At 35.2% G+C, this 15,862-nt stretch overlaps 1 protein-coding gene across 1 annotated transcript; it reads right to left on the reverse strand.

Annotated features, from left to right (window-relative positions):
- Window positions 1-1,992: 1,992 nt before the first annotated feature.
- LOC18432608 (fatty acyl-CoA reductase 2, chloroplastic) lies at window positions 1,993-6,301 on the reverse strand. Its single transcript, XM_020666285.2, has 9 exons — window positions 5,766-6,301; window positions 5,515-5,618; window positions 5,213-5,412; window positions 5,024-5,124; window positions 4,694-4,907; window positions 3,673-3,834; window positions 3,498-3,579; window positions 2,568-2,959; window positions 1,993-2,338 (listed from the first exon to the last, which is right to left on the reverse strand). Exons 1-9 carry the CDS (start codon window positions 6,130-6,132, stop codon window positions 2,167-2,169), a joined length of 1,794 nt encoding a protein of 597 aa, XP_020521944.1. The 5' UTR covers window positions 6,133-6,301; the 3' UTR covers window positions 1,993-2,166.
- Window positions 6,302-15,862: the final 9,561 nt, after the last annotated feature.

Consider the following 15,862-nt stretch of genomic DNA (forward strand, 5'->3'; position numbering starts at 1 on the left):
GTTATGGAAGCTATAATTATTTTAATGTAATTTTATCACGATAAGAAAATCACAGAGCTGATAATATCCTTAATATAACTTTTCAAGAAGGTATATGTGTTGAATATAACTGAAATTATCATCGTAAAATTGGGCTCCATTTTATCACCGCACAATAATGCATCCTCCATGGTAGACTTTTTAAAGCAAAAGTTTGAAATGCTTGTCTGTCTTCTCACAAATATTACTTAAATATTAGCAAATAAGAGCAACTTTCCTCGATCATCATCATCAAACCTTTGGGGTTCGTTACGCAAATCTTGTATTTGGCATTTGTTACGCGAATCTTGTATTTGGGGTTCGTTATACGAATCTTGGTCTATCATTCTGCTTTATCAAAAAAAACATACCCTTAATGAAATAAATCATAATTAATGTATTCGGGTCTCTCACTATCTATCAATCCAAATATTTTATTTATTTCTAGACACCAAAGGTACCCTAGTTCCACATAATGTCAATCTACTGCAAAGATTTAGGTATTATTTTTATAAAATAAAAATAAAAGGACACCTACATGAACATGAGGTCGGACCCACACCATCAGCAATCTTTCTCTCTAATCACACAAGAAGCACTCCCCATTAGGCCATTACCCCTCTAGCCTGATGAGCACTCCCCATTACTTAATGAATTTTGCCCTAATCAGGTCTGATCAAGTATAACCCATCGTTACCATGTTCCCAAGGGCCTTCTGCTTATTTACATTACTCAGTAAACTTTTTTGTAAATCACTTCTACAAAGACTTGTACTTTCTCTATGAAAACGTCTTCTCTATGTGAATCTTTTCCGGTGATAATGCACGTGTGTAAGTGTGTGTATACATGTGTCTCGCTCTGGACCCGAACCCACTTAATATATCAGGTCAGGGTGCAATTGACTTGGACCCAACAGTATCTACTTGACCTAGTCTCGTCAGGGTCTACATAGACTCAACTTGACTTGACCTATTTACAGCCCTAATCGTAAAGATTGAAAAATTTAAGGAGAGGTTTTACTTCCAATCCTCTTACCAATGTGCTTGTTCACATGGATTATAAAATGAGCTTTAAACCCATAAGGAAAACTTACGTACAGACCAGTTGTTTCCCCACTTTGTTATCGTCTACTCAACAGTTTCCCCAAAATTACATGAAGACCACCCCCTGGCCCATATTTTTTTTTTTCCTATCTTGCCCCTTGTCCGACATTTTCAACATCAAAAAGGTGGAAAAAAGAATTTCTTTTTAAGGGTTGGCTAATATCAGAAACATTGAACGCCCATATCTCTTGGTAGATTCAATATCGACAATGTTGGATAGATTTAAAACCCATGATGCATTCGGGTGTCACTGATATTGGACATCTCCAAATCCTTGCCTTCAGGCTGTCCGAGATTGCTAATACCTTGTCCTTCAGCAAGAGACGTATCCAATGTTTAAAATATTGGAAAACCCAAGGACAAAGATTTGGAGACGTCTGATATCACTGACATCACACACACGATGGGAAAGGCTATCTGACATCATCGATATTGAACAGATAAAAAGATAGGTGTATTCGGCATTTCTCACATCAGCTAGACCTCAAAAAGAAAAAAAGTAAAAAAAGAAAAACACAAAAAAAAAATGAATTTCGCAGTTCTCCGATATTTTCATATCAGGGAAAAATTAGGAAAAAAGAGGCGTGGGGGATTGTTTTCCACGTAATTTTGGGGAAAATGTGGAGCGTGCTATAATATAATTTTGCGAACCCATAATATCCTTTATCACCACCTGTTTTCAGAAAGTTATTTGAGGCACTTGACTTATTTTTCAATTGGCCAAATGATTTATGTTCTTTGATCTTCATGAAATGCAAGAAGTCGATGCATTTGTAGCCTCACTGTTGAAAATTGATTACAAGGGAAAAAAAGAAGACAACAAATCACACCACATAGTAGCAAAATGTGACTTCAATCAGTTGCACTATTCTTGCTTCTAACATAAATCACTTATATCAATTAAGCTATCAACATATTACATTAAAGGACATGTAGGAATCACCTACAATCCCAACATTCTTTTTTTTTTTCTTTTTTTTTTTATTGGTCACTCAATTTGGATATGCCTTTAGAGATTAGGAATCATATTATGAATATTAACATGTTAATCCTTAGAGCAGGTGCCTCGTCCCTTCATCACATGCCTCCTGAGGCCAGGGATATGGACATTAGAGATGTAATCCTTCCAGTTAATGCTTTCAACATCAAAACCAAAACTTCTCCGCTCTTCTTCAGACATCTCTTCCATTAACCTCCGTGTATTTGTGTTATCAAACCTGCTTCCAATCCAATTGCCCAGGGAGGATTATTTCCTGTGTATTTCTTATGGTTTTCCATTGGTTATATTAATTTCTCTTTTACATAACCTTTGAAAATCCTTACAAAGGTGTAAATAAGATAAGGAATCATGGTTATAAAGGAAAAAAATGAAATTGAAAGGCCCAAGTGAAAAATAAATGAAAAAATAGTCAGTAAATCGAAGCTAAAAGATGAGAAGAACAGCACCTGCCACCATAGAATGTGTAGGGTTGGTATATATTAGCCAAGTATTTGGCTTGCTCCACTGATTTGAGGAAGATATTTTGCAGGCGTTGGGGCAGCTTCTCTAGAGTCGAAGCTCTCCCGCCGCTGCGTTGCAGGGCGTCGCTCCACACATGCGAAGAGAAGTCTTCCATTGATCTAAAGAGCTTCATGATTGGCACATGTATGGACCTCCCCTTTGAATCCACATGAGGAGAGGTGGAGAAGTGATGGTGCATAAGAGAGGCCAACTCCTCAAACACAAGGGGGTTTGTGAGAGAAGAAGCCACTTGGTATACATTTATCCCTGCTTTCCCTTCTCTCCCATGTGTAGCCATGGCTGCTAAGGTTGCATTGACAACCATGTCAGCTGGTACCTGCCTCATTCCCTCAACCATTAGCCCAAAATGGCAAAATTTTTAACTAAGAAGGACAAGACTCATGTATTTATATGAGTCTTCTCTTCTAAATCTACCTTAGTGAAGCATTTTGGATTAAAAAATTTTAGGGTTTGTCAATCTATATCATGATAAATGTGAATGTAAGAAAATAAATTTTAAAAATAATCATTTTTAAAAAATCAAAAATTAATTTTTTTGATTTATTCTTCTTACACCATTAATTTATAACTGGTGGTCGGACGACCACCCTCTAACGTCCATCTTTGATGTGGATGTTACTTGCATCAAGGAACGCATGTATAGATATGCGGACCCACGCCACTTTTCCTATTAAGATTTTGGTTTTTTGAGTAAGTCAGTGGGGGAGAAGGCCCGTACCCGTGTTTCATTAACTAAAAATAGAGAAGATACGAATCATAGTGTTACAGTCCTATCATAGAGCAATTGATAATAAGAATTATTTATGTAAGTAAATATTGAGATGTGAGAATGTGTGTGAGAGAGACAGACTCACAACATCAAGAACTCCTTGAGGGTCAGCTAGGAAACCAGTGAGCAAGCCTTTGCCGTAGTACAAAATAATGGGGTCCATCATTCTATTTTAGAGAGAGAGAAAAAAATCACATAGGAGAAATGGTATCAATATGAGCAATGAAATTAGGTGAAAACTTAGAGAATAAGAGTACCACCTGTTCCCTTCCATCCACCCAGGAAATGGATCATGTGCGGTACTCTCTATTACACTTGGGCGCATTATGACAACAGGAAGGGCGCCCTTCATGCTATCTATCACCATTTCAGCCATGGCCTTTGTGAAAACGTAAGTGTCTTGCCATCCATACATTCTTGCCCTGCCCATTATACTCAAATGCATCAAAACTCCCTCGATTTCGGGCCTGGTCGGGTCCAAATCATTTGGACCCAAACCTGACCCACTGGGTCTGTTGGGTCTGAGTCTATAATAAAAAATATATAAAAAATTATGTTATATATTTTATACTACATAATTTGTATTATTTATATGTAATTTATACTAATATATTATGGTCGGCTTGGCCTCAACCTAGACCAGACCAGATAAGAGCCATGCCAGAGCCAGACCAAAACCCTGTAGGGTCAAGGTCAAGTGGGAGACCCAACCTGGACCCAGTTGCGTCAAGCACTATTTTGCTTTCATAACTCTCTCCCTCTCTTTCCTGTCTCTTATTTATGCCTCTTAACTTTCAACAACAAAATAAATGTCGCAAGGAAAGAGAGAGAAACCTTCTTCTTAATAATCCCTTTAAGCTCCTAGCTATAAGATAGTATAAATATACATTATGTTAAAAATTTTCATATGGTAAATAAAAAGTACAATGAAATAATAGTAGATTATTTAATATAAAATATTATTATAATAAAACAAATATTGCATCTAAAATATTTGGATCAGGTCGACCTAGATCCAAACCTAACCCTATCTAATGCTGGGTCTCAACTTCTGGAACCATACCCAACCCAAAGGGTCTAGAAATAGGACCCAAACCCAGACCAAAGTCTGGTGGGCCCGTCAACTGGCTGGTCAACCTGACCCATTACCCACCCCTATGTCTAAGGGGATTGTTAGTTAGCCCATGCAAAAGTGCATGTACCACCCATAGGAAAAATGCAGTGCTTGTTAACTTCTAATTAAGTGGCTCCAAGAGAAAACTGAAAGAATTAAAAGATCACCTCTCTAAACCCAACTCTTTCATTTTGTTGGCCACCAGTTTATCATCTTGAAAGGTGTCAAGTAAGTCCATTGCCAGCTTTAGCTCAGCTTCAACATCCAAACCCTGGAGTGGGTTTGAAGGAAATCCGGATAAGTTTCTCTCTCTAGCAATGCTATCACCTTTAGAAAAGGCCTTCTCCATCACTCTACCTTGCCTTTGCCCATTTACATAGGCTGCATATGAGAGAGGAATTAAATATAAGAGGAAAACATCTTTTCTTTTCTTTTCTGATGCAAAAAAACATCACATAAGTTTTCATAAATATTGTTATGTGAAATGTTGGTTTTACCAGTTGAAACATGCAGGAAGAGCTTGAGTTTCTTGCACCTCTTTGCAAATCTCATGAGCCTGCAAGGGCCTCTGGTGTTTATATTGAGGGCAACATCATACCTGTGATTAGAAGGAAAAGATGCTTTATGGATTTAATTTCCTTGATTATGTGGACGTTAATTACCGTCGGAAATCTGAACTCGCAAACCTTTCGTCGAAGGTAGTATTTGCCGAAGAATTGACGATAACATCAACCTCGTCTGCGATCGCACCTGCAATATCTACTTCTATTCCGAGGTTGGTCTTTGTGACATCCCCCACAATTGGCACGAGTTTGCTCGACATGAAGTCATTGTAAGACTCACCATGAATTTCTTGTACAAGTCTAAAGAGCTCTGTGTTTATGATCTGAAGTTCCAATGGAGAGAGAGGTTAGAAAAATACCTGATAAAAAAATTCTCAAATAATACAAGACGAATGAATGATCCATGAAAGAATATTAACACATACTTCAGACTTTATCCTTTCCAGTGCAGCTTCCCTACTCTCAGCTCTGATCAAGAGGAACAACCTCCCCACTTCAGGTTGGGTCCTCAATATTTTCTCTATCAGAACTGTATTTTAAAAAAAAAAGGAAAAAAAAAAGAGAAAAGAAGAAGGTAACCATGAGTTACAAATTTACAATACAAAAAATGCAGAAGTAACCAACATGTTAATCTTTTCTCTGAAAACAAATCATGGAAATCTCAAATTCCACTCACCTTTTGCGACGAAACCAGTCGCCCCGGTGATGAGGAAACTCTTTCGCTCGAGAAAGCTCACAATCCCGATTCCTTGATCAAAACCCATCTGGTTCTTGCTGAAATCTTCCATCATCTCTTCTTGGGTAGTGCCATTAGGGGAGAGAACAAAGTTTTGCACCATGGCCTTGCCATTGGGCTCTGTAATGAGAAGAGAGGTGGCTCCACCATTAGAGGCGGTGCAATTACATGCTGTATGGTGCAAGTCTTTGGTCCTTTTCCATGGAAAGTTAGTGAGAGAAGGGAGAGTGGTGGCAAGAGAAGTGTGGTGAGAAGAGTTTGTGGGCTTTAATGGAGTAAAGGAGTGGTTAAGGAGCATGGTCTGCATGGTGCACAGCAATATTAAGGAGAGGGAAGAGCAAGAAAGGGAAAAGAAAGATAGAGAGAAAATGGAAGTGGAGAAAAGTTAGAGAGAGAAAGAAATGGAGAATAGATAGAGAGAGAAAGGAGAAGAAGATTTATGGAAGTGGGTTTGGGGTAGGGAAAATGAGGAAAATGAGAAGGGGAGGAGGGATGTTTGGTTTATATTTGAGGTATTGGGGTGTTGGGTGAGAGTTTTGCGAGGAGGCTCTCTTGGTGCCCATTCTCTTCACGCCTAAGGAGGCTCAATAAAAAATATTGCCAACTCATGGAATTACACCAAATTTAGTGAGGGATAATTAAATCAAACTAATGTTTTAAAACCCGATATTTTTTATCCAAATCGCGATTTGGATTCAAAATCAATCGCGGTTGAATCTTTTCTAGGATGGTATGGATCCTGCTTTAGTTCCCCTTGAAATCGTCATTTTCATTTTATTGTTTTTTACTTTTATTTAAACTTATCTAATATTGTATTTGGTCCCCTCTAAATCCCCACACTATAAACCTTTTTTTTTTTTTTTTTTTTTTTTTTTTTTTTTTTTAAAAAAAATTTTCTATACCATCGATCTAGACGATCTAAAAATGATCTGAATTCCGATTGAGGATAGACAATCCACCCCACCAATATATTTTTTAAAACATTGAATCCAACTACAAAGTTCAAATGCAACCATGAAGAATAGTTTATACAAAATATAACATTAATCACTTTATTGAAGCCTATTACATGAATTTAGGCTCTTCTTCTCAAAATATGATGGGGGTTTGTGGTATGTGGTTGAAAGAAAAAGCTTTCAAATAGTTGGTAAGCTTTAAGAGTTGGTAGGTGGTACGCTTTCAAGTTGTTAAATTTCGGAGGAAGATTAGATTACGGTCTTTGGAGCTGACTACTGAAGACCCGTGCATTGCCGGAGGTATGACTCCCACCATTTCCAGTGCCATACCATACACGCGCCAAATGCACCTGGATAAATATATATATATATATATATATATATATATATAGATATATATATATATATTTTTGGATATATTGGAGAAAGCCCTTTACCTGTTTTTTATTAATAAAAGATAGAAAAAATTACACTGTATTATCTTACAACCCTACAATACAATAGGATAATTGCGCTAAATCATGAAATAAATGAAGGTTAAGAAAATTTGGAGGCCTAAAGCACCAAATGGTGGCCTCTACAAAAACTGTAGCTTTTTTTGGATAAAGTTCATCTTGAATGTCCAATTAGTGGAAATAAAGATCGCTTACTTGGTATAGGAAGGTCAAAATAAGTCATAGCCATTAGATGTAAAATTCGACGCATTGAAATGCATCACAATTTTCAAAAGCATTGATTTTGGGCTTTGTGCCTACTAAGTGACGCATTCCCAACTACCTGATTTCATATCAAATGGTTAATGATAATTGTAACTTTTTTGTATCGAAAGTAAAAAAGTCTCATTATATACATTTCCATAAAATTTTTGGAGGATATAATTGGCCTAAGAGTCATTTGAACCAACTGTAGCTAAGAGGGTTTCGGAGGAATGGCCCCTGGGCCTAGTTGGATAGGGTGGAAGGGTGCTAGATCCTGATATCTAGAGTTCCACTGCTCCCCAGTTTTCAAGTTTAACATTGAAAAAAATTTTAAAAAATAATTTAATAATAAGATTTGGGTATCATAATGAAATAATTGGATATTTGCTTTCCCATGGTTCAAAGACACACGGGTAGTTTTTTTTTCTTTTTCTTTTTTTTAAAGTTCAAACTTTAAAAAGGTCATTGGAATATTCTTGCAAGGAGATCCCGAATGTACAAATAAAATAAATATTGTGCAATGGGATAGGATGTGTGCTCCGAAAAAGGAAGATGGCCTACGTATAGGAGGTGGTCCTCAGCAAGAATGGGGATATTTATACCCAAAATCGGGTGAGGAAAGTTGTGACCTCCCTTCAATGATTGTATTTAAACTAACATCAAAGTTTCATTTCTTTTTTAACAATATCAGAATTTTACTTAGAAGTTGCTTAAAACCTTAGAACTTATAGAAAATATTGCAAATATAGCAACTCTAGTAATAAAATATGTAGGAATGAACTCAAGCTATAAGCGATCAGGGTGGTGGGTAACACAACATGACATCTTGAATTTCATTCTTACTACACGCAAAAGACCCATTCCTCATTGATCTAACAAAAAAAACAACGAAATACGTGAATTTATGAAAGATGGAAGAAATATAAATAAAATAAAAAATAAAATAACGGTTGAAGTCACCACAGGCTTGGCACCCAAATCCGGGGGCTAAATTCGATTCAAGGATTAAGACTCGACCTCTCCTTGATCTTGTTGAACTTGGTTGGAGCTGGAGATTTGGATTTTAATGGAATCAGGTGGGGGTTCAATATTTTATAGGTTTCAAGACCTAGAGTCAGTCAATAATTTGAGGGATTTTGGTTGCTTAGAATCATAGATGACTGCAAAGCACTATTCGATAGAAATAGTCGGATATCCATGCTTATAGTCAAAATTCCGGTAGAGAATGCAACATCCTCCATGTTGCTTTTGTAAACTCATCGATCAACAGTTGATTATGAGTTCCGTCAAATTACATATGAAAGAAAAATGCCAACTAAGAATCACTTAAAATTAGAAAGATAGACTTTAAAAAAATTAGGGAAAAAAATTAGAGGAAAACACCATGGTAAAGGCCCTGATCAAGTTGCGGCTCAATCTAAGTCATCTATCTCGTGCGAATTATGTTGGGTTTTGTGATCATTTAAAGGCCTGATGAGAGTATGTAACCAAATTTACTACAGTGGAACACTAAACTTCAGTAGAAGTATGGTTAAGAGGGATCGAGATTGGCAAATATTATTTGTCGAGACTCAAACTAAGCTTAAAAAGTTAGGCCAATCGAGTTCCAAAACCCTAAATACCTAGGCATAGAGTACAACCGATAAGGGTTAGCAGGGTTATCCCTTGATGAGGTCGGAGTTGCTCAGGGTAGTGAGCCAATCGGATTATGTGACTCTTGTGTGTGATTGGTGGGCCTGAAGGGACAAAGACCAAAACCTCATCTTATACCCTCACACGGCATGTACACATGATAACTGTATTGGGAAGCAAATCACCATTGAGGGTGATATATATATATATATATATATATATATACACACACACACACACACTTGTGCAAGAGATGACCCCCATATGCACCATATGAGTTGAGTGTACAAAGGTCTGTATGACCTTAGACTTGTTCGTAAGGGGAATCATAATCCATAGACTAAGATTGTGTCCCCTCACCTATTGGCTAACTTTGGTAGCCCAATCATGAATCTCTGTGATTGACTGTTGGTCATGTGAATTATTGGATCAGTTTGATGAAGTGGTGTGGATTATAGTCTCTAGTAGAAGATTGAGTGCTTTAGTAATTTTAATATTCCTTAACATAGTTGGATCCAAATCTAAATTAATTTGCTCTTAAATAAATTTTAGATTAATAAAATAAACTTTTAGAAGTCTCTAGGTATTTTTTTTTAAAAAAAAATAGATTTATAAATGGATAAAATTGAATTTTCAGTAATTAATAAATTAGAGAGAAAAATAAAATAGCAATCGTTTTTTAAAAACAATGTTATCTATTTTAAAATTAATAATACACATGGGGAGCATTATACTCCACGGGGCCTACTAGATTAATTGCATGTAGGTAGTGTGTGAGGCCCACTTGTGGCCCCATGAGAGGCACGCCCCACACATTTTGATATACTTTCCTATTTTATGGGGCATGTTATGTGCCATCTAAGAGATTTGAATTGAAAAGGAAAGTTTTTCAATTAAATAGATTTGAGTTTTCAAATAAAACGTGAGTAAGAAATTTATGGAAAAGAAAGGAAAGAGAAATATATTTTTCATATGAACAATGATTTTATGAGACCCTCACACATACGGGTTACATAGGACTCCAATCTCAATCGCCCACTCTATTATCGTTGAACCAGCGCTGCAACTATCATCTCTTGAACTAGCACTGAACTAGCACTGTAACTTACCCAAACGAACCCAGGTCCATCTCTCTCTCTCACACACACATAGAAACTATTGTCTACCCCACGACTCTCTATGAATGGGTCTTCTGTATCCAATATCTCTCTCCTAGACTGATCTTTTACACTTTCTCTCTACTGTAGAAACTACTTATTTTTCACTCCTGGAGTGGTTTTAGCTCTTTTATTAAAACTTTTCTATCTCACGTTCTACAGTTAAATCTTTTATCTCGTCATAACCCAAAAACTCTCCTGCTCCCAATTGTGCCTACCCATATCTACACATTGAATCTTCTCTCTCTAAAATTCATCCTTATCTTGCTACAATATGAGCTCATTGAAATCTACATAGGGAATCCTCCCCCCTCTTGCCCTCACCAAACCAGTCCCTCTGCCTTTAGACGTGCCTACAAATCCCATGAAATCTCTATCTCTGATCTCTTTCTCTCTGCTTCCATGGAGAACAAAAAGTCAAGCTTGTTAGGTCATTGGAAATTTTCCTGAAAAGTCAAGAATTCAGGCTAGAAGCCCCGTTGCCCACTATGAAAGAAGAGGAGGAGAGATGGGAAGCCCCTGGTTCGAGTTTTTTTTTGCTAATTTTGATAGGCTAATTTTTGCGGTTATGTATAATGGTGGTTCTTCTTTTTCTTTGGATACAATTGAATTCCCCTATACTCCATTGGTTACTTTTTGAGATCCATATGTCCTATGATCAAGGGCCAAATTTTTTGCATTTGTATTGTGTGTTTCTCTCTCCACAGTGTAAATAGATGGAAGGCTCGAACCTCTCGGTCTGTCCGTTATTGACAATTTTTAACAGGTTTGATGTGATATTTTGAGCAATTCGATTCTCTCATTGTAAATGAATGGAATGGGTTGCAGTTGATATGCTGGATATTTTATTGGCTCAATAAAAATAAAAGATGGGAAAAGATTGAAGTACCATGGATCAAGATGAGGTTGCTACCCACTTTAGATCGAGAAACTACTTCAAGATGAATTGTTGAGAGGATCAGTTATACTCTGATATGATATAGAATTTTAGAGAGAGATGAACTCTTTCAACAAAAAAATAATTGTGCCCCACACTATTTTGTGGTGGTTCTTTCATTGTATATATAATGGTAATACAATTGTGTAATACACATTTTCCTATCTTGTTACATGCAATATACACTTTCCTATCTTGTTACATGCAATTTACACTTTCCTATCTTGTTACGTTCTCATCTCAAAAGAAAAGGACAATATTTCTATTGTGGTCTTTCCAAAATTGGAATTGGATATTGTTTCTATTAGTGAGATCATATGTACTTAAACCATTTTTCCTTCTTCTTCTTTTTTTTTGACTTTAATAATTTCACCCGATTCCTTTTTACTGCCTTTACCGATGAGCTGACATCCTCATCTCTCCTCGAGATCTGGTATCATATCTGACCGCACAATAAAATAAAAAATGAAACACTATCAGACAATTATGACCGTGCGTTGAACTTTTGACGGTGATAAGGGTAGGCGAAATCACTGTTCATTTTTGCCTATAGGCGTTTTGTATTATATATATATATATATTTGATCGAATTAAGTAAAAGAAACTAAATTATAGGTTCTAGCACCTTCATTTTGAGCATGATAGTTGATCTAAGGATTGTAAGCTTAATATCTCTCACCCCACAAGTTTCATATAATCAATGGTCTGAATCTAGCCTCCATAAGGTTGGCTAACTGTAAAAAAACCCTAACCATGAGGCTGAGTTTATAAATACTCTCTATTGGAGGGTCCCAAATCTCACACCTTTACCTAGCTCTCTTTGTCTCCCTCATAAGGTGGCACGCCACCCTCTCTCTCATCTCTCTCTAAACCCCTCTAATTAACACTCACTTCACTGATAAGAACACTCCCTTCCTTAACTGCACATTCACCTAAGTTTTGAGCTTTAAGTAAGTAATCCTCATGCAATAGCATGTGCCTAGTTTTGATCCACTTTGCTCTCTATGATTGAAGGGTTCATGGCCTAAACTTCCCATACTTATAACATCTGAGAATGGCATTGATCTCGTATGTCATCGGAGGAGGAGATCTGGAGTGGGGTGTATCAAGTCCAGTTGAGATAATCTTCAAGCGCTTTATTTTCTGTTTATACAGATTGTGTTTCTTCTTTGAAACAAGAAAGTTATATTAAGAGGCAACAAGTAAGAATCCGTATTGTGATTCATCTTTCTTTATTTTGAATTTATTTTGTATTATTTGGACCTTTGTAAGTGTTTCAGTCGATAGAAAAGAAAAAAATTAAAAAACCGTATATATCGTGCTAATTCACCCTGTCCAGCTTTCAAACTATCCTAACTTACATGTTGAAGGTATTTGCAGAACATGGGGGACGTACACCCTAAAGACGAGTGTTTTCGGATGTTTTCAAGGTGTTTGCGAGCTAAGGTTAGTCGCATGCGATAAAGTCTTACTCGCATTCAGGGAAGTAGCTGAAAAATTGGGGAAAACATGATCTATGAGTGGCCTAAGTTTGCTTGTGCATTGACTCAATTCGGTTGCACATAAGACTTTGTCACATACCTATAAACTGAGTGAATAAACCTAGCTTGCAAAGGGTTCAAAATGAAATTTTTATAAATAAAATTTTTATATCATAACTTTTAAATCGTATATTGGATTTGAGTGATTTTTGGCCCATTGAAAATATTAGGACCTTTTCTACAATTTTAAATGGACCTTGGACTAATTTGAACGAGCTTTGAAGGGTCAACAAGGCCCGGACTTTAGGGTGTCAATTTTAAGGATTCTGGGTATCAAAAATACGTACAGGTTAGTTTCCTATGTTAGTTTGGGTGTCTAGTATGACTTAAGCTCAAAGTTCTAAAAATCAAATTCTTGAACTTTGTAATGTACCCCAAACCATTTATTTTGATATTTAAAGTGATTGTGACTTTTTTGTAATAGTGGTGGTCCATAGCGTACGATCCCTTTAGAAAAATATGCATGTAAATTTTCATTTGTTTATTTACCCCTCTAGTATTAGGCACAGTTAAGTTAAGGATGGTGACAAGCAGGGTTCAAAGAGTGTTAGACCCACGGCATAGAGTGTTGGCCAGTGGTGCCTATTGAGGGCTGCTTTACTTGTGTTTAGGGTAACCTCTATTTGCAATTTATTTGAGAATATTTATTAGAAATAATTAATATTTATTTAATAAAAGGAAATTTGCATAAATATTCCCTACATTTTTAAAATATAAAAATTATTCTCAACATTTCATATTTTATATTCATGTCCCACTTTTTAAGAACATATCTAGTATTTGAATTTTTTTTTTCTTCCCTGTATATTAGATTGAGCTGAAATTTATATATTCATATTTCTCATCACCACGCATTTGAAAAATATAAAATTAATTAATTAAAATTTACCAAAATATACGTACAAATTTTAGGGGCACTTTGGTTATTTTATTTATTGAAAATTATTATTTTGTATTTTTTTATAGGTGAATGATTGTGAGAGATATTGCTATTCAAGATTCAGCTTAGTCGGATATATAAAAAAATAAAACTAAAATGTGATACATGCTCTAAAATGTGGGCCATGAGCTAAAATAGGAAATAATAGGGACAATTTTTAAATTCCACATTTGGATATGTCAAGATACTTATATATATGAGTATTTTCTTAATATACTCAATATTTTTTGGACATTCATTATCCTTTATCTTATAATACGGGTGATATCACATCTCATGCGGATGATATCATCGTCCACTGTAGTTAACAAATTATTTTCTTTTTATTTTATGCCTCATTAATTACTTAAAATACCCCTAGATAAAAAAGTTACTATATGGTGATAAGGATATCAAATGTCCAAAAAATATTAAGCACCTGAAGGAAATACTAATATACATCAGCACCCTAACATAACCGACGCTTACTTAATTTTCAATTTAACTAGTGCTTTTATATGCATTTTGAATAAATACTTTATATTTAACCAGAGCAAATATTTTAGATGTAAATGAAAAGAAACTCTTGCTTATATTTTGAGAATCATCAAGTTTATTAAAAACTTGGCATCTGATCTCTAAACTTGAAATTTACATTTAAGAAAAAAAAAATACATACATTAAGGCATTTGAGATTGGAATCACAATAATCTTAACAGAGGTAATGGGTATCAAGATTGACGGTGAGGATATCACGTTCCAATTGTATCGTAATAGGGAATTGACGGTGAGGATGTATCATGATTCAATTGTGTAGTAAGAGGGAAGGAGTGGACCAGAGAGAGCTGTTCTGCACCTCATAAACCGTGTAGCTTGCGGCTGCCATACAAAATGGGCTGGAAGGGTGGCTCCTCATTTTTAGTAAGCAAATAATACAAAAGATAGTCAAACTATACCTAAGATATTAATTATTTAATATTTTATTGATTTAGTTTGATTTACTATCCCTGTCAAAATACCATGATTTTTGAATTGAAAGTAAAAAAAGACTAAAATATTAAATAATTAAAAAATAAAATATATTTTGATAAAGTTGCAATTTGAATAAGGTAACCTTAAACAGTCAAGGCGCACATCCAAATTGTGTTAAAAGATGCAGATTTGATGTTGAAAACCTTTGCGATGATCTAAAAAAAAAAATTTATTTTTAATTAAAAAAAATTACTATAAATTGAGCAAATCTAAAAACATTTAAAAATATTGAAAATGAATGACTTTACTTTAATAGTATAAATTGACACCTTATATATACATTTTCTTTTGATAAAATTCCCTATATAAATAACGCTATTCAGTCTCATTATTTGGCATGCCTTGGAATCTCTAAATAGTAAGGAGTAAAAAAAGTAAAACAGAACAGCATCTCTCTCTTTTCTTTTCTTTGTTTTTCTTGGTACTAGTTAAGCTGTAGGTGGAAGCCTAAGTCGGATTCCTTGTTAATAACAGTGTTAGACGAATTGGACGGTTTAATTGGTCCGCCTGGTTATTTAAAAAGAAAATTAAAATTAAAATTAAAATATATATATATATATAATCCTACAAAATAAAGGATTTGTTTATAATGTATTTTTTAATGTTTTTTTATCATTTTAGCGATGAATACTTAATTTTATATTATTATTTTTTTAATAATACCCATGGGGCACAAATCCAATATTAAAAATTTATTTTTTTTCACTACTTTTCAACTTCATCTAGATGTATTTTTTAAGGGATTATATACAATGAGACTATTTACTTTAGTACAAGGTGGTCACAATTACTTGCAGTCATTCGATATGAAATTTGATAGCTTCGATGTGTCGCAAAGTTCGAAAAAAAAAAATTTGAACTTTGAGCTTGGTCAATGACATAAATACAGCCACCCAATTTCATATCCAATGGGCAAGATTAATTGTGACCGCTTTGTATCAAAGATAAATAGTCTTATTATATACTTTTCCTTTGTGTAAATATGCTTTAAATATATTTTTTAAGATTATTTTTATTTTTATTTTATTTAAACATGTTTTGGCCCACCCAAGACCTACCTGTTAAGCAGGGTGAACCGGGCGGTTTCCGAGTTACAGCCCTTGGCCAGTTTCTGAGTCCGATTCGATTTGTCGAACACTAGTTATTATTTTTCTCGCACTACAAA

This window comes from Amborella trichopoda, chromosome 3 (assembly GCF_054954075.1).
Source record: "Amborella trichopoda isolate Santa Cruz 75 chromosome 3, AtrichopodaSantaCruz75HAP2 v2.0, whole genome shotgun sequence".
Lineage (NCBI taxonomy): Eukaryota > Viridiplantae > Streptophyta > Magnoliopsida > Amborellales > Amborellaceae > Amborella > Amborella trichopoda.